Source organism: Neolamprologus brichardi, chromosome 7 (assembly GCF_056152115.1).
Source record: "Neolamprologus brichardi isolate AB-2024 chromosome 7, ASM5615211v1, whole genome shotgun sequence".
NCBI lineage: Eukaryota > Metazoa > Chordata > Actinopteri > Cichliformes > Cichlidae > Neolamprologus > Neolamprologus brichardi.
Window position 1 is genome coordinate 24,982,210 of NC_142110.1, and position 23,395 is coordinate 25,005,604.

At 41.7% G+C, this 23,395-nt stretch overlaps 1 protein-coding gene across 2 annotated transcripts in view; it reads left to right on the plus strand.

Moving 5' to 3' along the window:
• LOC102778662 (metabotropic glutamate receptor 8-like) overlaps positions 1-23,395 on the plus strand; it is a 125,148-nt gene that overhangs the window by 38,546 nt on the left and 63,207 nt on the right. For both annotated transcript variants that reach the window (XM_006782287.2, XM_087843350.1), the window contains exon 3: positions 12,605-12,821. In XM_006782287.2, coding sequence (XP_006782350.2) covers positions 12,605-12,821 — 217 coding nt within the window. The remainder of the gene's footprint in view (positions 1-12,604; positions 12,822-23,395) is intronic.

A 23,395-nucleotide genomic window follows, 5' to 3' on the forward strand; every position in this document is an offset into this window, starting at 1 on the left:
ATTAGGCCAATAGCTCAGCAACTTCTGAACTAGGAAGCACTTCAAGTTCAAAACAGTTTAAACAAACTCTCAACAACTTTTAAAATGAATTTGATGCAAAATTGCAAAATCTGAATAAAATAGACAATTATCTTGTCTATCACATAGTTCTACGGTAAAGCAGCTGGTATTCTTGACTGTTCTAAATTTTATTGCACACAATAATGCTTCAACCTCCTCCGATTTACCTTCACATTCATACCTCTGTGTGTGTGTGTGTGTGTGTGTGTGTGTGTGTGTGTGTGTGTGTGTGTGTGTGTGTGTGTGTCATGGGGGTGCGTTTGTGTGACCTCCTGATCACAACTGTTACTAACAACATCCTTGGTCATAAAAAGGTAATCTCCCCCACACCCAATATATGGCTCAATTCCTGTATCGGTTCACCATACACAACACAGTGAAACGATAAAAAGGGCAGGAAGCTTACCAAACATCAAACAAACCTTGTGATAAAACACTACAGCCTCCCCCCAGAACCTCGAGAGGCTGGGGAGGTGGACAAAGGAATGCCTTGATCACAGAGTTTGAAACAATGTAGAGGTGGTAAGCATAAAAATGACAACATTTAACAATTCACTTTAACAAACTAATCATGGCACCACAGGAACAAGCTCTAGGTACAAGCTCCACACCAGGCAAGACCCCAGCTGCCCCTAAGACAATCCAACACATAACAGCAGGGTTTAAGATAGGACATACATGGAACGCCATAAGCTAAGTGTCTTGGATTTCAAACCAAAATTACCATAATGGGACACAGAATTCTTGTTGTATGCATATACATACAATAGTAATATGGACTACTAGTCAAAAGATTGGACATACCTTCTTATTTAATGTTTTTTCTTTATTTTCATAACTATTTACATCGTAGATTCTCACTGAAGGCATCAAAACTATGAATGAACAAATATGGAATTATGTAGTAAACAAAGAGGTATAAAATAAATTAAAACATGTTTTATATTTTAGAATCTTCAAAATAGCTGCCCTTTGCTTTGATTACTGCTTTGCACACTCTCTCAATGAGCTTCATGAGGTAGACACATAAAATGGTTTACCAACAGACTTAAAGGAGTTCGCAGAGATGCTGAGGACTTGTTGGCCCTTTTGCCTTCACTCTGCGGTCCATCTCATTCCAAACCATCTTGATTGGGTTTAGGTCAGGTGACTGTAGAGACCAGGCTATCTGGCGCAGCACTCCATCACTCTCTTTCTTGGTCAGTTAGCCCTTACACGGCCTGGAGGTTTGTTTGGGATCAATGTTCTGTTGAAAAATAAATGATGGACCAGCTAAATGCTGCTATGAACCATTTGGTCTTTATACAACCATTGCAAGAGCTTGGTGCACATTGCCAGCAATAGGTTGGACTTGTTCTCGGTGGGTGTTGAACTCTGCCATGGCTGCCCTTTGTCACCAATTCTGTTCATAATTTTTATGGTAAGAATTTCTAGGCATAGCCAAATGGTGAAAGTAGTTAAGGAGTTTAAGAATCTCAGGGTCTTCCTCAAGAGTTAGGGTAGAGGGAAGCGGGAGCTCAACAGACGGATTGGAGCTTAATGTAAAAGTTAATCTCTCAATATACTGGTCGATCTTCGTCCCTACCCTCACCTATGATCACTAGCTCTGGGTAGTGACCGAAAGAATGAGATCACCGATACAAGTTGCAGAAATTAGCTTTCTTTGAAGGGTGTCTGTTCTCTCCCTTAGAGATAAGGTGAGGAGTTCTGAGTAGAGTCACTACTTCTCCACAGTGAAAGGAGCCAGTTGAGGTGGTTCGGGCATCTGACAAGTATGCTTCTTGGGCGCCTCCTGAGTGAGGTCTTCCAGACATGTCCAACTGGGAGAAGGCCCTGAGGAGGCCTCGGGCGGATACAGGACACGCTGGAGAGATTATATCTCTCAGCTGGCCTGGTAACTCCTTGGTGTTTCCTTGGAAGAGCTAGAAGAGATGGATAGAGTCTGGGCTTCTCTGATTAGACTGCTGCCCTCATGACCCAGGCCCAGAAAAGCATGAAAAAAGAATGGATGGGTGGAAAGATCTGTGATAATACTACTGAAATGATCCTCTTTGGACTGGGTGAATTTGTCCTCATAGTTTTTATATGAACAGCTATTCAGTCATGAAATGCAAACAGTTTCTTGTGTATTGTGTATTTCGCTGTCTGTTTTACTTAAACACTGTTTGTTCAGACAGTGTCCTCTCTCTACTGTCTCAGGAGTAGAAACACCTACATACATACTTGAAATATCTGAATATATGTCCATAATGTAACAGCTTCTCGTCACACTCCACTGAGCTGGTGTGTTGAATACAAATATGTTGCTGAGCTGAAGGACCATCCTTAAAGTTGAAAATGTTACAAAATACTCTCAGGGTGGAGATGAGATAAACACAAGCATCTTCAATAGAGACATTGAGAGAATGTAACTGATAGCTAAAGCCCTCAAGTTAAGAGGACTTCTCAGCATCAACCTTTTGTTTTTGTTTGTTTACCTTGTTGGTAAAATTGATTGGCTGGCTGAGATGTTAGTTACCACATTTTTTTTGTGATGGTTCCAAATCTCCTCTTCAATGACATCAAGTAAGGCCGTAAAGTGAGGTCATCGTCAGTGGAGATCTTGAAGTTTGTCTGCTTGCCTGCCCACCTTTAACAGCTGGCGTTCACAATTATCAAGTGTAGGACTGGATAGAGCTTACAGTCAGATCAGTTTCTTTCTGTCAGCTGTTTTCTGTTCCTTAGATGAATAACATGCCAGTGAGCAAAAAACAAACAACTCCCCCCCCAAAAGACAATAGTAGAAAATTAATCTGGTGTTAGTGTCAGGGGAATAAAGGCATTTTTATAATTTGGAGAATAATCAATGAAAGCAAATATGTGACAATTTTTACAAACTTATGTTGTTCATTCAAACTGAAAGAAACCCCACAGAAATACTAGTGGAAATTTCAGCATTTCAAAGATGCCAAAACTGTCAGGCTCAATTCTGGAAAGATGTGTCTGAAACAGTACATTTACATTTAAAAGTCTTAGAATATGAATATTTCATTCAGTGGAAGAAAAATGTTTATTCTTATTACTGTGATTAAAATTCTGATCTGAGCGTGTGGTCTTGCTTCTCCCGTACAAATTGTAATTGTAATTAGGGATCAACCAACTTGCATTTTTTAGGGCTTATGAAAGCTACTTTTGGCTGCTCACTCGTTAGAAGGGTCACTGCAGCAGGTAGCTTTAGTTTGATTTAGCAGAATTTTTTTGCTAGATGTCCTTGCTGACCCCTGAGAGTGTTTGTATCTCCAGCTTGAAACAAACCAGTAATCTTTGGCTTAATGTATAAACAACTACACTTTGGACCCACGAAAAATTATTAAACAAAGGGAACAAATGATAGAATATATATGTCATTGTTTTGTGTACAGTAGTGTAAATCCAGCAAAGAAGTTATCCTTGAATCCTTTCTTCCACTATTTAGTTCACCTTTATCACCACCTGCTGATATAAGTAAAGCTGCTAATGCTCTCATCACTGATGAAGAACATTTCATTAAATAAGAAAACTCAATTTCTAGTTATTGACTTTTTTGTGCCTTTCCAGAAGGGAGAATTTTCTGAGATGGTCAGTCGTTTTGAATCTACCCTGAATTTATTTTGATCACTGCTAGAAGAAAACATTAAACATGAAAAACATGCAACAGCAGGAACCATGCAGAATTTCACCTCTAGGGGAAAGCTGTTTCTTGTCCAGGGCAGACGCTGTTGATACTAAACAGCTTAAATCATAAAAATCAGAGCACAGAATGCAAGATGATGGATGAGAGCTGTCACCAATGATGGATCCCTTCTTTTATTGTTCAGTCAAGCGGAACGCTTTAGCTGTCACAGAATGACAAGCATCAGTCTCTGTGACAGAAAGCAGCCTGAGATGGCAGAAAACAGCAAACATGTCCACATACGGCTAAAATGTGTAGAGATATCCTAAAAAGAACATATGAGCTCAGTGTCAGATGGATCTGTTCCTGTTCTACAATAGCAATATTCTGGTGTGGAGGGTAATGATTGTTGCCATCGATCAAACTAGTGGGAGAATTCACCACGATTCCAAAATATTATATAAAACCAAAGTCATGAACTTAAAAGAAGATCATATAGATAGATGGAGCGATATGATATTTGGATTGGATATCAGTAAGGTCAGAAAGTTGTATCAGATATCAATGATTTCGGGTCAATCCAGAGCCAATGTAATAAAGTCAGCAGTAGTATCGTGATGTTTTGTTAAAACTGATGATTACACTTCTGTGTTGAGGGAGAAGTGAGTGCTTGGAACTGACCAGCAGGGTTTCCAAATAAGGTACTAACTAAAATTACTGCCTTCAGCATAGCAAAGAGTCCTTCAAAAGCCACCAAAAGGACAAGAGAGGTTTTTGTCTGTGAGTCACTGCAATTTATTTAACACACATTTGGAAGGGGCCTCTTATTTCACAAACTGTAGCACAGTAATCATTATTACTATTATTGTTATTATCATTGTATTATTGCATCACTTATTCTTATAAGTCAGTTTTATTCCCCACAAAGCTTGATCAATTTTTTCACCCTGTAGAGACCTTGTTATTGTGTTTTTGTAAAAGCAAAAAAGCTTTGCTTACATCTATGATGCCAGTTGAATTTCTTGATGCTTTCATTAAACATTCAAGAAAGAACACTCTCATGGACCACCTGTTTTCCTTTGAAACTGCTCCACTCACCCTGCACCTAACAAGGTAAATTTGAGTAATTGGGGTACACAGGTGCAGAGGGAATGTAGCAGGAAGAGCTGCTGCTAGAGAGCAATTTGTATATTCATTAATATTCTATATTCATCAGTCTGCACAAGAAGGCATCGGTGGGCAAGAGACAAAAACAGGGCGTTGTTGAAATGCTACTACGCAAGTAACCCCGGCGGAAGGGGCTACATGAATAGGATGAGGGACCTATGGATTCTTCGATACCCAACATCCACAATGACGGCGAAACAACTAGTAGCTCAGTGTTCCAACATTCGAAAGAAGGGACTGCTTTCACAGCTAGAGATTGACGAGGTACAACATAAATGCTACGGCAAGGAGGAGTCAGGACGCCAGGTCAGGGGGGAGATATCATCACCCCCACCCGAGATTGGGTACATAGCCCCAAGTGCGACAGGAGAAGGATCGTTGAGTGCGAGAGGAACTGACCTGAAATATAGGATCATGGCCAAGCTTGAAACCTGGATCCCCCGAAGCCTGCTAGAGGATGTTAATGCAGCACTACGGACAATACCTACAACCACGATTACCGACACTAACAAGCTGATCTACAATACGGCAGCAGTGATCAGTGAGATGCTTGGCTACAAGTTGAACAGCCACAAGGGGCAGTACCCTCCATGGAGAAGGAGGCTAGAGGCCAAGATCAAAGTAGCACGGAGGGAGGTTAGCGACAGAAAGGTGCGACAAAGAAGGTGCATAAGAAATACAGCAAGCTGTCCATACCTTGGACCTTGGCCTTGGCAAAGCAAAGCAAGCAAAGCAAGCAAAGACTCACAGCCTTGGCCAGCCGCTTGAGGAGGTACACCAGAGAAATAGAAGGCAGGAGAATAAACCAGCTGTTCTCCACAGAACCAGCAAAGGTGTACTCTCAGTGGCAAGGGAACCACCAAGGCTGGAGACGGAGCAATACTGGAAGAGCATATGGGAGAAGGACGCAACCCATAACGGCAATGCTCAGTGGCTAGTGGATCTGAGGGCAGACCATAGCGACCTATGGTGTGTAACCACTGTGATGGTTACTGGACCATCACAGTTACTGTGTTGTTACATCACAGTGGCAGATATCCAAGAAAGGGTCTCCAGTATGAAGAGTTGGACAGCACCAGGGCCCGACATGGTTCACGCCTACTGGCTAAAGAAGCTGACTGCACTCCACGAGCGTCTGGCAGCACAAATGAACCAGCTGCTAGTTAACAGGCCAGGCATCATATCGGCTAAGATGAACAGGCACATGGGTCAATACATGAGCGGGACACAGAAAGGAATTGGCAAGAATACCAGAGGTGCAAAACACCAGCTACTGGTAGACAGAACAGTCAGCTGAGACTGCAAGACCAGACTGACCAACCTGTGCACTGCCTGGATTGATTACAAGAAGGCCTATGACTCAATGCCCCACAGCTGGATACTGGAATGCCTAGAATTGTACAAGATCAATGGGACCCTAAGAGCCTTCATCAGGAACTCAATGGGGATGTGGCGTACAACACTAGAGGCCAACTCCAAGCCCATAGCACAAGTCACCATCAAGTGCGGGATCTACCAAGGAGATGCTCTGTCCCCACTGCTGTTCTGCATAGGCCTGAACCCCCTCAGTGAGATCATTAACAAGACTGGCTACGGATACCGACTACGGAATGGAGCAGTTGTCAGCCACCTCCTGTACATGGATGACATCAAGCTGTATGCCAAGAGTGAACGAGACATTGATTCACTGATCCACACTACCAGGCTATACAGCAATGACATTGGAATGTGGTTCGGGCTGGAGAAGTGTAGTCGGATGGTAACAAAGAGAGGGAAGGTAGTCAGAACTGAGGGGATTGAACTACCAGAAGGCAACATTGCAGACATAGAGGACAGTTACAAGTACCTGGGGATCCCGCAGGCGAATGGGAACCATGAAGAGGCTGCTAGGAAAGCTGCAACCACCAAGTACCTGCAGAGGGTCAGGCAAGTCCTGAGGAGTCAGTTGAACGGTAAGAACAAGATCCGGGCCATCAACACGTACGCCCTGCCCGTGATCAGGTACCCTGCTGGGGTAATAGGCTGGCCAAAGGAGGAGATAGAAGCCACTGACATAAAGACAAGAAAGCTCCTTACCATGCATGGAGGGTTTCACCCCAAGTCCAGCACCCTGAGGCTGTACGCTAAGCGGAAGTAAGGGGGCCGGGGACTGGTGAGTGTCAGCACCACAGTCCAGGATGAGACAACGAACATCCAAGAATACATCACGAAGATGGCCCCAACTGACAGCGTGCTCAGTGAATACCTCAGGCAGCAGAAACCCAAGAAAGAGGAGGGAGACGAGGAACCATCATGGAAGGACAGGCCCCTGCACGGTATGTACCACCGGCAGATAGAGGAGGTGGCTGATATCCAGAAATCCTACCAGTGGCTGGACAAAGCTGGACTGAAAGATAGCACAGAGGCACTAATCATGGCAGCACAAGAACAAGCTCTGAGTACAAGATCCATAGAGGCTGGGGTCTGTCACACCAGGCAAGACCCCAGGTGCAGGCTGTGTAAAGATGCCCCAGAGACAATCCAGCACATAACAGCAGGGTGCAAGATGTTAGCAGGCAAGGCATACATGGAACGCCACAACCAAGTGGCCGGCATAGTGTACAGGAACATCTGTGCCGAGTATAACCTGGAAGTCCCGAGGTCAAAATGGGAAATGCCCCCAAGGTACTGCAGGGGCCTGCTGGGTGTTTATATATATATATATATATATATATATATATATATATATATATATCCATCCATCCATTCGCTTCCGCTTATCCTTTTCAGGGTCGCGGGGGGCGCTGGAGCCTATCTCAGCTGTCATAGGGCGAGAGGCGGGGTACATCCTGGACAGGTCGCCAGTCTGTCGCAGGGCCAACAAACAGGGACAGACAACCATTCGCACTCTCATTCACTCGCACATTTACACCTAGTGGCAATTTGGATTATCCAATTAACCTATCCCCACAAGCTGCATGTCTTTGGACGGTGGGAGGAAGCCGGAGTACCCGGAGGGAACCCACGCAAACACGGGGAGAACATGCAAACTCCACACAGAAAGACCCCGGCCTGATGGTGGAATTGAACTCAGGACCTTCTTGCTGTGCGGCAACAGTGCTAACCACCGTGCTGCCCCTCTATATATATATATATATATATATATATATATATATATATATATATATAAATAAAGCGTTTACTTTGAAAAAATTAGAGTGTTCAAAGCAGGCCCGGTCGCCTGAATACCGCAGCTAGGAATAATGGAATAGGACTCCGGTTCTATTTTGTGGGTTTTCTCTCTGAACTGGGGCCATGATTAAGAGGGACGGCCGGGGGCATTCGTATTGTGCCGCTAGAGGTGAAATTCTTGGACCGGCGCAAGACGGACGAAAGCGAAAACATTTGCCAAGAATGTTTTCATTAATCTATGAATATATATATATATATATATATATATATATATATATATATATATATATATATATAAAACACCCAGCAGGCCCCTGCGGGCGGTTTATCCTTTAAGCTTGGGTCCTCTACCAGAGGCCTGGGAGCTTGAGGGTCCTGCGCAGTATCTTAGCTGTTCCCAGGACTGCGCTCTTCTGGACAGAGATCTCCGATGTTATTCCCGGGATCTGCTGGAGCCACTCGCCTAGCTTGGGAGTCACTGCACCTAGTGCTCCGATTACCACGGGGACCACCGTTACCTTCACCCTCCACATCCTCTTGAGCTCTTCTCTGAGCCCTTGGTATTTCTCCAGCTTCTCGTGTTCCTTCTTCCTGATATTGCTGTCATTCGGAACCGCTACATCGATCACTACGGCCGTCTTCTTCTGTTTGTCTACCACCACTATGTCTGGTTGGTTAGCCACCACCATTTTGTCCGTCTGTATCTGGAAGTCCCACAGGATCTTAGCTCGGTCATTCTCCACCACCCTTGGGGGCATTTCCCATTTTGACCTCGGGACTTCCAGGTTATACTCGGCACAGATGTTCCTGTACACTATGCCGGCCACTTGGTTATGGCGTTCCATGTATGCCTTGCCTGCTAGCATCTTGCACCCTACTGTTATGTGCTGGATTGTCTCTGGGGCATCTTTACACAGCCTGCACCTGGGGTCTTGCCTGGTGTGACAGACCCCAGCCTCTATGGATCTTGTACTCAGAGCTTGTTCTTGTGCTGCCATGATTAGTGCCTCTGTGCTATCTTTCAGTCCAGCTTTGTCCAGCCACTGGTAGGATTTCTGGATATCAGCCACCTCCTCTATCTGCCGGTGGTACATACCGTGCAGGGGCCTGTCCTTCCATGATGGTCCCTCGTCTTCTTCCTCTTTCTTGGGTTTCTGCTGCCTGAGGTATTCACTGAGCACGCTGTCAGTTGGGGCCATCTTCGTGATGTATTCTTGGATGTTCATTGTCTCATCCTGGACTGTGGTGCTGACACTCACCAGTCCCCGGCCCCCTTCCTTCCGCTTAGCGTACAGCCTCAGGGTGCTGGACTTGGGGTGAAACCCTCCATGCATGGTAAGGAGCTTTCTTGTCTTTATGTCAGTGCCTTCTATCTCCTCCTTTGGCCAGCCTATTACCCCATTATGGGAGTGAGACAAAACATTTTGTTAAGCATGAAATTCTCACTCCCATTTCTTCTTGTTGCATGTTGAAGCTTCACTTGGAATCTTGTTGAGATCCAATCATGTAATATATGATTTTTTTTCTATTTTTCAAGTAGTTCTAAACTTTTGATTGGGACTGTATAATTTTTTTCTATCAAGCCCAGGTCCTCTACCAGAACCCTGGGAACTTGAGGGTACAATGCACAATATCTTTTGCTGCAAGCTTCTACAGTTCCTTTGGTATAGCTACATCTATCACTGCGGCTGTCTTCCTCTGCTTGTCCACCACTACTATGTCTGGTTGACCAATTTTTCCGTATGTATCTAAAAGTCCCACAGGACCTTAGCAGGGTCATTCTCAACCACCCACTTATAGGGGGTGTATCCCGTTTTGATCTAGGGACTTCCAAACTATACTGGGATGTTACTGGGTATACTATGCCAGCCTCCTGGTTATGGTGTTCAATGTATGCCCTGCCTGCTAACATCTTGAACCCTGCAGTTATGTGCTGGATTGTCTCAGGGGCACAGCCTGGTGTGGTAGAGCCCAGTCTTCATGGATTTTGTGCTTAGAGCTCATTGATATGGTGCCATGATTAGTGCCTGTGCTGTGTCATTTTAATAAAAACAAGAAAGTTTAAGCAATGCAATACCAGGAGAGAAACTTTAAATCAGCTAATCACCAAAAAAGTGAAAAGGCCCTTTAAAGAAGGTGCTAGTGTAACTGGTGCTGATGTTAATAACAGTATAATCATACAGAAAAGACATACTAGGGGCTCCTATGCAGCTTTGTTTCTTGGTCCCCAATTACAAGATGTTTTACTTCTCTCTGGAACGTGTTATTTTATTTTTTTTTACCTAATAATGGTTTCTTTCTTTGACATCTATTTACTTGAATCTTTTAAATCCTGCATTGTTTGAGCCTTAAAATGAAAACTTGGTTAAGCTGTAGGATCACTGACATGGAAAAATACAATGAAAAATACAAATACAAAAAAGTTTTTTTTTATTTTTTATGTTTTTTATTTTGTGTTGTACTTTTTATGATTCATATTGTAACAGTTGCTATTGTAATGCAGTGTATCACCACATGCCGGCGCCTCCTGTCTCATGACTGGTGTGTCACCCCCTTTTTGTTCTTCTTCGCACTCCTCCTGTAATGGATGCTCCCGTGTGTACGCGGACTAGTGTGCTCTTTAGTAATGTGTGGTAGAGGTAGCACTTTTATTTTTGATATTGTAAATAAATGAGTACTTTTTGGAAAGTCAGAAGCTGTTGCTCATTCGCTATCTACCTGCACACCTCCGCGGCTGGCTTCATCTCCACCGCACGTTACAATATCAGCAATTAAAACATGCCTATTATGAATTCTGATAAACTATATTGGATGACTTCTATCAGAGTTGTAACTTAAATAAAAGTAACTGCATTTCTTTTTTATATTCTCCCTTCCTTTTTTTAGTTTCTTTTCAATATGAGCAGAACCTCAGGGATGTTCTTCATTTCTGCAGGAAATGTAGGCTCTGCAGTTCTGTAGGAAATAAACTTCAGCTTCTCTCTGATGTGTTAAACCTGCAGTGCTCTGATAGTGTCAGCTCTCGGACAGGGTTGCATTTACAGTACAGTGTTTAATTTGTAGACTGTCACTGAGCAAGTCAGGCTGAGTGACATTTGTGTTGCTTTTAGGCCCCCAGCTGTCTATCTTCCTCCCTCTTCCTTTCCCTCTGTGAATCCTGATGAGGTGTCCAGTGGTGCTCTGTTCAACACACTGAAATTGAAATCAATCAACTCTTCAATCTTTCTCTAAAGGACCATTATCCAGCCCCGGCAGGCCTGTTGGCCTGCCTACAGCAGGATCTATGACTTGATCCGCTTCTCTTTTTCACAACGTAAAGCTCACTAATTTGAATCTGACAGGAGTTGGAAGTTTGTTTAAATCTTAACAAATCAGCTGTTAGATGTTTGAAAATGAATGTGGACAATATTTAAGAGTCTGAGTAAAATCACTACTTTATTCCTCCATATATTTTAAGTTCATAGTTTGGTTTGTATGATTTCAGGTGACTTCAATAAAAATAAATAAATAAATAAACAAAAACACACATCCAAACTATTTCTCTGGCCTGAATACCCAATCTTCTGTTTTTACAATCAGTTCTATAAATTCTTGAGCAGTAAAATAAATTGCCAGTACCGCTTTTACCTGATTTTTCATAGATATTGTGGTGTCTCTTCTTTGCTTGTAAATTTATTTTATAAAAGATCAGTTGGTTCTTTGGCTATGATAAAATGAAGAAGTCCTTCAATTAAGAAAAACTTTTCTGGTCATTATTCAAAGTCATAAGAAGAAGAGAAGGGGAAATGGATGTGAGCTGTTTTTTTTCCTCATTGAGAGTCATATACATTTATGTTTAAATATACATATATATGTTTTCTCCACTACTCTTTTGATAACTTCGATAGGTTAATGTTTGAATATTTTTGTGAGCTACAGTATTTCTGTTTTTGAGATTGTCTGTCAATTTGGATCTTCTATTCCTGAAATCTTCTCTTAGCCTTTTGCGCTGAAAGTTTTTCCATATATATTGATTATTATTCTTTATTTGTTGTACAGCCAAGTTTTTTTTTACATGCGAATGAATGGAAAATTAAGAACATGTTGCAACTATTTTTCTATAAGATCTTTTATAGTTTCAGCTGGGAGAAGCACATTAGAAAAATGGTTAAGAAAATGTACAAACAAACAACACTGATACATATCATTTGCTCAAGATGCTTAAGCATGACATATTATGGTTAAAAGTTTTCTATATCATCCCAAAATTATAGGACATGTTATTGTCTGTTTTATTAGTTTGCTTTTTGCAGTGTAATTTTGAGTTTTTCATGACTGATGCAATGGAAAGTTGCAATAAACTAAAACTGGCTTATATATCAGCCTTGCTGTAGCTCAAATGTTGTTGCAGTGCTGTTGATCCCAGTTTGACTAGAAACATCTTTGCAAAAGTATCAATCAGCAGATCAATAAGTTAGTAAGTTAAATCAGTGGTAGTTACTCAGAATAAGACTGATTTACAGTGTGATCTAACATAGCCTGCATTATTTGTACTTCTATGGGTCTTGTGGTTTTAACCTTGCTGTTTCTCCACAGATTCCTCAGATCAGCTATGCGTCGACAGCTCCAGAGCTCAGTGACAACACACGCTATGACTTCTTCTCCCGTGTGGTTCCTCCCGACTCCTATCAGGCTCAGGCCATGCTAGACATTGTGACAGCGATGGGCTGGAACTATGTGTCCACCCTTGCCTCAGAGGGAAACTACGGCGAGAGCGGCGTTGATGCTTTTGTCCAGATCTCCAGAGAGTTGGGTAGGAAACTGTAAACAGATATACAGTTAATTCAAGTCAAAGTGAGATTTAAAAGTTTTTTATACTTTGGTACTCGAGAGAGATTAATTAAATATCGAACTTTTAAAACTAATTGAGTGAAATGGGACCGAAAGCTATTGATCTGATAAATTTGCTGCACTCTGTTGATGAATGAACAGAAGATGTCTTCTAACTGATTATTGAACTTATTATGCCAGAAGTTGACACATTTCTCCTTGACTGGTCACTGTGAGGTAATCAGGTTTGGCGCTTACTGATTAAAATGTTATCACATTGAGTTAAGCCCTTACATTAATTAATATAAACTTTTGAAATTAATCAGTGACCACATGTTTGATAGAGATTAGCATTTTGTTTGTATGTAGTTGTTCAATTCTGTTCTGTTTTGTTACATAAATTAATCAGAGGCTGGGACTGGCTCTATCACACTTTGAATGATGACAGCTTATGATATGATTTAAACAGATGAGCTTGCAATGCTGGGCAGCCAGCTCTAGGAGGAGTCTTGATGTTTCCAAACTTCTTCCATTTATGGATAATAAATGATGAGGCCACTACGCTCATTGGAAAATGATGAAATTTTTCGGTATTCTTTCCCAGATCTGTACCTTGATAAAATCCTGTCTCAAAAATATAGAGACCTCATGGCTTGGTTTCTGCTCTGACATTCAAACTGTATCTGTATTTACTGAAGAACATAATTTACCACAGGTAGATTCTGATCGAGTTCTAGAAACATATGACAGATGATTAGTTGAAATAGGATGCACTTTCATCTTCCTAGACACCTCTTCCTGCTTGTCTGGGGAAACACAGAGGTGTTCCTAGGCCAGCAGAGAGATATAATCTCTCCAGCAAGTCCTGGGTCTACAAGGGGGCCTCCTTCTGGTGGGACATTGCTATAACATCTCACCCAGTAGGCACCCAGGAGGTATCCTTTCAGATGCCCCAACCACCTCAACCTGCTCCTTTCAATGTGGGGGAGTTGCTGCTTTGCTTTGAACCCCTCCGGATGGATAAGCTTCTCACCCTGTCTCTATGGGTGAGGCCATCCACCCTTTTCTGAAGAGTGGATGGCCCTTGCCACTTTGTATCCACAGTCTGATTCTATTAGTAACTACCCAGAGCTTGTGATCATAGGGGAGAGCAGAGAGATAAATCAACCAGTAAACTGAGAGCTTTGCTTTCATGCTCTTTTTATCACAACGGAATAATGCAACATCCACTTCTCTGCAGCCATGACCTGAATCCATCTGTCGATGTCCCACTCTCTTCTCCACTTACTCATGAACAAAACCCTGAGTAACTTAAACTCCTCCACTGTTGGCAGCAACTCATCCTTGACTTGGATTAGGCACTCAACCCCTTCATGGTTGAGGACTCAGACTTGGAGGTTCTGATTCTCATTTCCACCGCTTCACATTCAGCTGTGCACCACTCAAATCTGAGCTGGAGGATACCATCTGATGAAGCATATAGAACCATATCATCTTCAAAAAGCGGAAAGATTCTGAGGCCACCAAAGTGGAAGCCTGCCACCACATGGCTACGCCAAGAAATTCTGTACATAAAAAGCATTAACAGAATCAGTGCCGGTGTTCAGCATGTACTGGGAACAACTTAATGTTTCTGACTTATTGCCGGCAATGCAGAAGGAGCTCCCACAATGTTTATATAGGAACTGAACGGCTAATAGCAATGGACTAGACACCCCATACTCCCGAAACACCTCCCACAGAATACCCCACCCATACTATACATGTGTTCATATATACACACCATAGTGTATTGTTCTTCTTTGTTCTATTTGTATCTTATTTTGAGAAGGAAGGGGATTCATAGTTTATGTAGAATTTGGACCCAAAATACAGACTCCAAGACAGGTTTGAAAAATTCACCTTTATTCAGGTCAGGCAGCAGATCCTGGTGGCTGAAGCAAACAGGATTCAAAAGTAATCTGAAGTAGGTAAAACGTGGGGAAATCACACAGGCAGACAAACAGTACAACATGACAAAGAACTAAGGAAAACTAAGGGTTAAATATACACACAAGGTAATCAGGGAAAGAGACACAGCTGGGGAAAACAAGGCGTAGGTGAATAGAATCAATTAACAAGCAAGAGGGGAAGCAAAACTGAACATACTGCACATGAGATGAGAGGCCATTAAAATAACACAGGAAGCATAAACACTGAGATGGAGACTAAACACATAAACTTGACAGACCAAAGTAAACAAAGACAAAAGTGACTATGAACATGGAAGACCTAACAGAAACAACGATTGGGCATGGGAAATATTGACATTTTCTGTTTGACAGAAACAGAGAGTCCAAAACTGAAAACACTGGGTGCAAAACCTGGATTCGTGACAAAGGGCACTCTATTTATTATATGTCCAAAATGTCATGAACATACTTTGCTGATATTTATGATATGATATTCAAGCAAGTGCTGAATTAGTTCAGATTATAAGAGAAAAGACTATTTCTCTGTGCATGACTTACAGTAAAAAGAAGAACTATGACTAGAAAAAGTTAATTTAAATGCAATTACATTTTTCATTTTCCAGCTGTCATGTATTCTGCTTCATCACCTTGTTGCTTTATTGCTGACACATTTACCTGGCTTTGCAACACTGCTGTAATCTCTGCGCAAATGACGGCAGCAGTACTAATGATGAAAAATGGCTGCGATGGAGGCTTTTAAAAGCATCTGATTAATAACTGTGCAGAGAGCAGCTGTGGCTCCTGTGTGGGCTCAGTGAGGTGTCATCTATGCTGCTGTTGTCACTGTGCAAACACACGATGCTGCACATGGAAATGGCTTCATTAACAGAGTGAATATGTATTTACAATACTGTGCAAAAGTCTCTTGTTTCCCCTGATTTCTTTATTTTTTTGCTTGGAAAAAGGAAAATGGATGGAGCTATTTATTGAAATGTGCAGACGTGAGTAGAAATACAGTATATAGGTAAAGAACAGTTTGTAACAAGCCTGAATCTCAGTAACGGGTATGACCACCTTTATGTTTTAAGTTCAACCTGAAATTTCAAGAAAGCTTGCTCGTAATTTCTTTGACCAGTCTTAGTTCTAGAATAGTTCTCCAGGCTTTCTCAACATGCAGTTCTTTGCAGGTTTGCAACATCGTATTGCTTAATTATTATAATAGGGACGGTATTATGTACTGGCAAGTACAGTGGTAAAACAATTCTTGTCATGAGGTTTGCACACATCTCAGGAGTAGATTGAACCCACTCCTCTTAGCAGAAACTCTCTAAATCCTTTAAGTGTTTTGGCGGAAGCTTCACTTCCTTCAACAGACTTTCAATAAGGCTGAGGTCTGGAGACTTGGTAGGACACTCCATGACCTTAACGTGGTTCCACTCCTTTGTTGGCATGGTTGTCTGTTTTGGGTTGTTGTCATGCTGGAGGACCCACACAAAGCTGTCTTTAGTGTTCTGGTTGAAGGAGGGAGGTTCTGTTCCAAATTGTTACAGTACTTGGTCACATCCCTTGGCCTGTCAATGTGGTGAAGTTGTTCTGTACCTTTAGCAGAGAAACTTTAGCTGTTTCTCTGCTAAACATTTTCAACTCTGTCCTTGACTGTGTGTGTTCTTTGGGTAACACTAAGCATTTCTCTTCCTCCAATCATGGGGGATCAAGTTGGTGGTGGTCAAAGAGCACAATTTTGATTTTATCTTAATTTTGAACACAGGAGTTTCTCCCAAGCTTTCTCTAAATTATTTAAGGGTTCACTCACAAACCTAAGATTGGTCTGTACGTGTGTTTTCATGAGAAAGGAGATGGGCAGTTAAATCCATTCAGTGTATTGTGTTAATAATGGTGTTCTTGGTGACTGTGGTCTTGTTATTGAGATAACAAGACCACTTGTTATCTCACTTGTTATCCCACTTGTTATTATACTCATTTTACTCAATAACTTGCAAATCAATTTATAACTTTTATGAAAATGTTTGGTTTTTGGATTTTTAATTGAAAATTTTTTTCTCTGTCCATTAAAATTAAACTACCATAAAAATGTTCATTTCTCTAATGAAGGCTCTTATCCTGTTGATCTTGTATAGTTATAGGTTTTCCAAGATCCATGTGTGAGGCATTATTTCATAGCCTTTCTGGTAGTCAATCCAAGTAATGCTAACTTGGATCAGTCTGGTCCTACAGTGTTGACTGACTCCTCTATCTACCAGTAGCTGGTGTTTTGCCCCCCTGGTTTCTATGCCAATTCCTTTCTTGGCCCTGCTCATGTATTGAGCGATGTGACTTTTCACCTTAGCCCCTATGAAAGAGAAGAGGAAAGAAGTGTCTGTCGAAAGGAAAAAGAGAAAAGACAATGAAGGTGGTAAAAGTGGAAAGAGGTTTATCTCTGGGGTAACTCCCTGCACCCTGTAATGTGGTTTTCTCTGTGATTTGATGATCCAACTTCTGAGATATTGCCAGATGTTACTAATGTGGGTAACTTGAGGGCCATAGAGACCTGCTCAACTACAACATAACACAGGATTGCTGCCACGACCACCTTATGTAGTTTGTCTCCATGACAACAACTGCAGCTCTGACTGTAGCGTGGTGAGCAGTTCAGGGTCAGATTGATGAAACCCCCATCTCCCCCTTGAGTTGATCCCTTTACCAAACACTCATCAAGTGAGGATATTTTAATAATTGTTATTTAACAAAAGCAGAAACTGAAAAATCATCTGGCTTTAGGCTATCTCAGTGTCTTTTGTCTTTTCTACAGTACCCATAAAAGATTAATCTAGCCACAATGAACTATTTTCAAGCCTTGATTATTTAATTTTTTTTCTAAGCAGAAAACTCGCAAATTCTTTATTGAAAGAGAAAATCTGCACAGCCTTTGGAAAAACATGCAACCTGCAAACAGAAGGGTCTTGCCACAATTAAAAACTTGGACCTTCTTGCTATGACACAACAGTAGTGACTATATTTAGATCAGAGTGCTAAGTTATATGGACTTATAGGCTCCATAGTAGTGACTCACGTTTGTAGTGAAACCTAGCAGACAGTTAGCAGTTACAGCTGCCAATGTCAGCATCCAGCCAGCCAGTATAAAACGATCTTAAAATGTAAACTTTAAGCTTGGGGAACGTTAGAGAGAAAAATACTTTTTGTAGGAGCTGTAAACGTGCTTTTCTGCTGTAAAGTTGGGCATTTAAAGTGGTAGTCTATTCAGATTGACTCACTTTTGGGACCAGCCCAAAGTGATCATTAGAAGAACTGCAGTTTTTGGCACTTGATGCTGAGATCAGGCCTCTGTGAGGTTACTCAGTTGTTGTTATTTAACACTAGTTCAACATGCTAAATTGAAGATATGAATGTTGGACAATGCAACAGAATGTATGTTAAGAAAATCACAAGTGTCTGGTTTGAATTTTATCATGAAGTAATTAACAAAAAAGCAAGCTGATGATAATATTGCAAATTATACACAGAGAATGAATGAATGAATACATATTTCATTGTGTGGTTAGAAAAAATGAAAACCTTTAAAATCCAGAAAAACTTTAAAATAAAAAAATTCCTTCTATCTTCTTCATCTTTGTAAAAGTGTGACAGCTGGCAGATGGAGAGAGACTTTCCATCTGTAAGGCCACCAGCTGCTCTCCTGGGCTGCTGAGAGGTGCTTCCACTTCAGTGAATGATATTACATGACTCTAGGACAGAGGTAAGCAGGTAATTTTCCCAAGGGGCCACATGAGAAACTGGAACGGTTGTAGAAGGCCAGAGCAATAAGATGAACTCAGTTTTAATTGTATCTCTTCACAAACTGCTCTACTGGTAACAGTAAGCTAATACTCACAATTAGACAATGAAAAATATGAAACAAGAATAGTAAAAACAACATTTTATCACTATTCAGTCAACATTCCCCAACATTCAACAACATTTCCTTTCATTCAGTATATTGCGAAAACGTGAAAAAATGTCCGCTTTGTTTTTGCAGTGAAATTCCTGATGTCCCACAATATCCTTGATCTGTGGAGTTGGGCAAATTCTCAAATGTTTCTTCTTTCTCAGAGCATGTTAGCGCAAACAGGTCAACCCTTGAATGCTCCATCCCTGGATAAAGCTCGGTAAAACGTCATTGTTGCTTTGGAGCTTTGCTAGGAAAGGTTCAGATGTTTAAAGCCGACCCTTGTCCTTTGTCATGTGTCTGTAATAGAATCCTGTAATTCATATAAGAGGCTGAAGCAACTAGTTTTTTATAGATGATTACATTTTAACCAAGGCTTTGGCTTCTGGCTCTACGTCTCACAGCTTCAATGACAACTCTCAGCAAAGGAAAAATTTGCAATATGAACTAACCCTAACAGGCAGCTTAGAAGTGTGCTTCTTCCTTTGTCCTGCAACCCAATGCTGAATTTTCACCTCTGCATCCCGACAGCTGTCTGTTGCTGCTGCAGCCTGAATGCTCATTGTTACCACCAGAGCAAGCTACCCACAACTGTCACATGACGTGTTGAATGCGGACCCAAATAGAGACTCTAAGATAGAGTAGCATAAAGAAGCAACACAAAATCAAGGCAACAGGGGAAAACAAAGTCCAAAAATCCAAATGGGAAGTGGCAGAAAACGAAGTTCATAAATCAAAGCATGGGAAAACACTATGAGGTGCCGTAAGGGACATTATTACTGAAACGCTCTCACACACACAACTGAAACGCTCTCACACACACTACTGAAACGCTCTCACACACACTACTGAAACGCTCTCACACACACTACTGAAACGCTCTCACACACACTACTGAAATTTTAGCTCTCACACACACTACTGAAATTTTAGCTCTCACACACACTACTGAAACGCTCTCACACACTACTGAAACGCTCTCACACACACAACTGAAACGCTCTCACACACACTACTGAAACGCTCTCACACACACAACTGAAACGCTCTCACACACACAACTGAAACGCTCTCACACACTCCACTGAAACCAGAGGCATTTCCACTGAACAGGAAGTTTTTTCCTGACAAGGAAACTGATGGGAAAAGTGGTATATTTCAAAACAGTACAAGGATGTCTACTCAGCAACCTGCTAGTACAGCAGTTCCAAACCTTTTTTGTGCCACGTAAACAATATAAAAATAAAAAAAATGATAAATACCATGAAAACCATAAATTTCAAACTCAAGCCTCAACTCTTGCGACCCGGTACCAAACGACTCACAGACCGGTACTGGTCCAGGACCTGGGGGTTGGGGACGGCTGTGCTTGTAGCCTAAGTGAAGCAGCCGCATTACTTAACAATATTTCAGCTTCCTTGAATCAAGGAATGGATTCAAGGTGCAACAGGGAATTTGGCAAGTATGTCCTGTTTCCCCTAAGCTTTTTATATTGGCAACTCAGTTGTTAACACTATTAATCAAAAATTCTAACGACATACAAGGAATATCAATTTTTAATAAAGACTTCAAAATAAGTCAATTCACAGATGACACATCTATGTTTTTGAAAGATAAATACATGGTAGAGAAAACTAAAGCTTCTCGTTTATCTCTCAGTATCAAAAAATGTGAACTTCTCCCGATTCATACAAGCTCTGACTCCTCAATAGCTTTGGTTAGAGTTGAATCTAAAGTTAAATATATAGGGCTGATAATATCTAAAAAACCCAATTAGCAGAAAAGACACCAATATTTCTAACTGTATCACGGAGATGAAGAAATCACTTAGCCACTGGTTAATCAGAGACCTCGCTTTTTTTGGCAGAAACATCCTGTCTAAAGCTGAAGGCATCTCCAAATTGATTTATCCTTGTCACTCTCTATATATATCTGTGAAGGTTCTCAGTCATCCAGGTCATCGTAGTCAAAGGAGCTTGCAAAGAAAAGCGTCTGGACTTCTTTAAGTTACTTGAAGACGTTTCACCTCTCATCCGAGAGGCTTCTTCAGTTCTAAGGTCAAATGGTGGGGAGTCCCAGATATAACCCTAGTGGGAGTGTCCCCCCACAGAGGGACAAAAGGACCCCCTGATGATCCTCTAATCGCCTGAGCCAAGGTGTGGAACTGGGTGTGGGTCCCAATCAGCCAGAGTTTCGGGTGGGTTCATTGTGAAACCTGGCCCCACCTTATCATGCGAATTCCTGAGGTCAGATGGCCCAGGGTGTGAGTGGGCGTTTAGGCGTCTGGGAAGGGATCTCAAAACTGGATTATAGATGGCAGAGAGTTGGTGTCGTAAACCACCGCCTCTGTTCAAAGATGGTCGCTCACAGTGGACATAGATGGCTTCTTTCACTCCTCTTTCAAACCATCTGTCCTCTCTGTCCAAAATGTGAACATTGGCATCCTCGAAAGAGTGTCCTTTATCCTTAAGATGCAGATGGACAGCTGAATCTTGTCCTGTGGAGGTGGCTCTTCTGTGTTGTGCCATGCGCTTGTGAAGTGGCTGTTTGGTCTCTCCAATGTAGAGGTCTGGGCATTCCTCGCTGCACTGTACGGCATACACCACATTGTTAAGTCTCTGTTTTGGCGTTTTGTCTTTCGGGTGAACCAGTTTTTGTCTGAGTGTGTTGCTGGGTCTGAAGTACACCGGGATGTCATGCTTGGAGAAAACCCTCCTGAGTTTCTCTGATACACCGGCTACATAGGGGATGACAATGTTGTTGCGTCTGTCCTTCTTATCCTCCCTCGCTGGTGTCTGATCTTCTTTTCTGTGCCTCTTTGCTGACTTTAAGAATGCCCATTTAGGATAGCCGCACGTTTTGAGTGCTTCCTTTACATGTGTGTGTTCCTTCTTTTTCCCTTCAGGCTTAGAGGGAACATGTTCTGCCCGGTGGTGTAGGGTCCTAATTACTCCAAGTTTGTGTTCCAGAGGGTGATGGGAGTCAAACAGGAGGTACTGGTCCGTGTGTGTGGGCTTCCGGTAAACTTCGATGTTGAGGTTGCCATTCTCTTCAATGTGCACAGCGCAGTCCAGGAAAGGCAAACAGTCGTCCTTTGTGTCTTCCCTGGTGAACTTGATGTTTTTATCCACAGCGTTGATGTGCGCAGTGAAGGATTCCACTTCTTGTGTCTTGATTTTGACCCAGGTGTCGTCTACATATCTGTACCAGTGGCTGGGTACTCTTCCTTTGAAAGAGCCAAGAGCCTTCCTTTCCACTTCCTCCATGTAAAGGTTGGCTACAATAGGTGACACGGGGGAGCCCATGGCACAGCCATGTTTTTGTCTGTAATAGCCTTCGTTGTATTTGAAATATGTAGTGGTGAGGCAGAGGTCTAACAGTGTGCAAATCTGATCGGGTGTGAAGTTGGTCCTGTCCTCCAAGGAGTTGTCTTCTTGTAGTCGTTTTCTGACAGTCTCCACTGCCTCCGTAGTGGGTATGCACGTGAAGAGAGAGACTACATCAAAGGACACCATGGTTTCATCTGGATCCAGGGTAAGTTTCTGGACCTTGTCAGTGAAGTCGGTGGAGTTCTTGATGTGGTGTGGGGTGTTCCCCACGAGAGGAGCAAGGATGGTAGCAAGGTGTTTTGCAATGTTATAAGTGGCTGAGTTTATGCTACTGACTATGGGTCTGAGTGGGACAGCTTCCTTGTGGATTTTTGGAAGTCCGTAAATGCAGGGTATGGCATCCCCTGGGTAAAGGCGGTGATAAGTAAGGCGGTCAATGATTTTGTCCTTTTCCAAGTCTTGAAGGCAAGACCAGTCCAGACGCTTTTCTTTGCAAGCTCCTTTGACCACTCTCTATATATCTCCTCTAAAAGCATTAATAAGGCTAACACAGTTATTTTCGAATTTTTGTGGAGGAATAAAACCCATTACATAGAAAGATATCAGCTTGTGAAGGAATACAATAAAGGTGATATCAAAACTCCAGAATTAGAATTTATGGATGGCACCCTTAGAATTAAATGGTTAAAATCTTGTCTGTCACAGCCAGACTCTACTTAGCTCCACATCCCATGATCCTTGTTTAATAAAATAGTATACAGGATTAGACTTTATTTTGAAATGTGATTTTGTGGTAAATAAAATCCTCATAAAGATATCAAACTTTCCAAAACAGACTGTGCATTTTTGGGAAAATGAGATTTACCCACAACTTCTCCCCATAATTCAACCTTATGGAATAATAGGGTAATAACACTTAATCAAAAATCAATTTTCAAGAGTGACTGGTTTGAACAAAAAGATTATATTCATAACAGATTTGTTGGATGATCACGGTGTAATTCTAAGTTACCCAGACTTTTCAGAAAAATATTGTCTAAACTGTTCTCAAAGAGAATATAACAAATTTTGTGAACTGGTCCCACTGCCTCTGCTTCATTTGATTAAAAATTTTATGATATACAATAATTTCTCATCAGTGCTCCCAAATTTATTGCTAGGGCAATGTCAGCTGTTTGATAAAAATGCAATAAGAAATTTGTTAGTAGTTTCTTCAAAAGACAAAAATATTTCATAGTTACAACAGAATGGTTACATTGCATGGTTCTAATTTAGTTATTTCATATACACTGGATAAAGCATACTAAAAATTTATGAAATAGCCTATTCTACC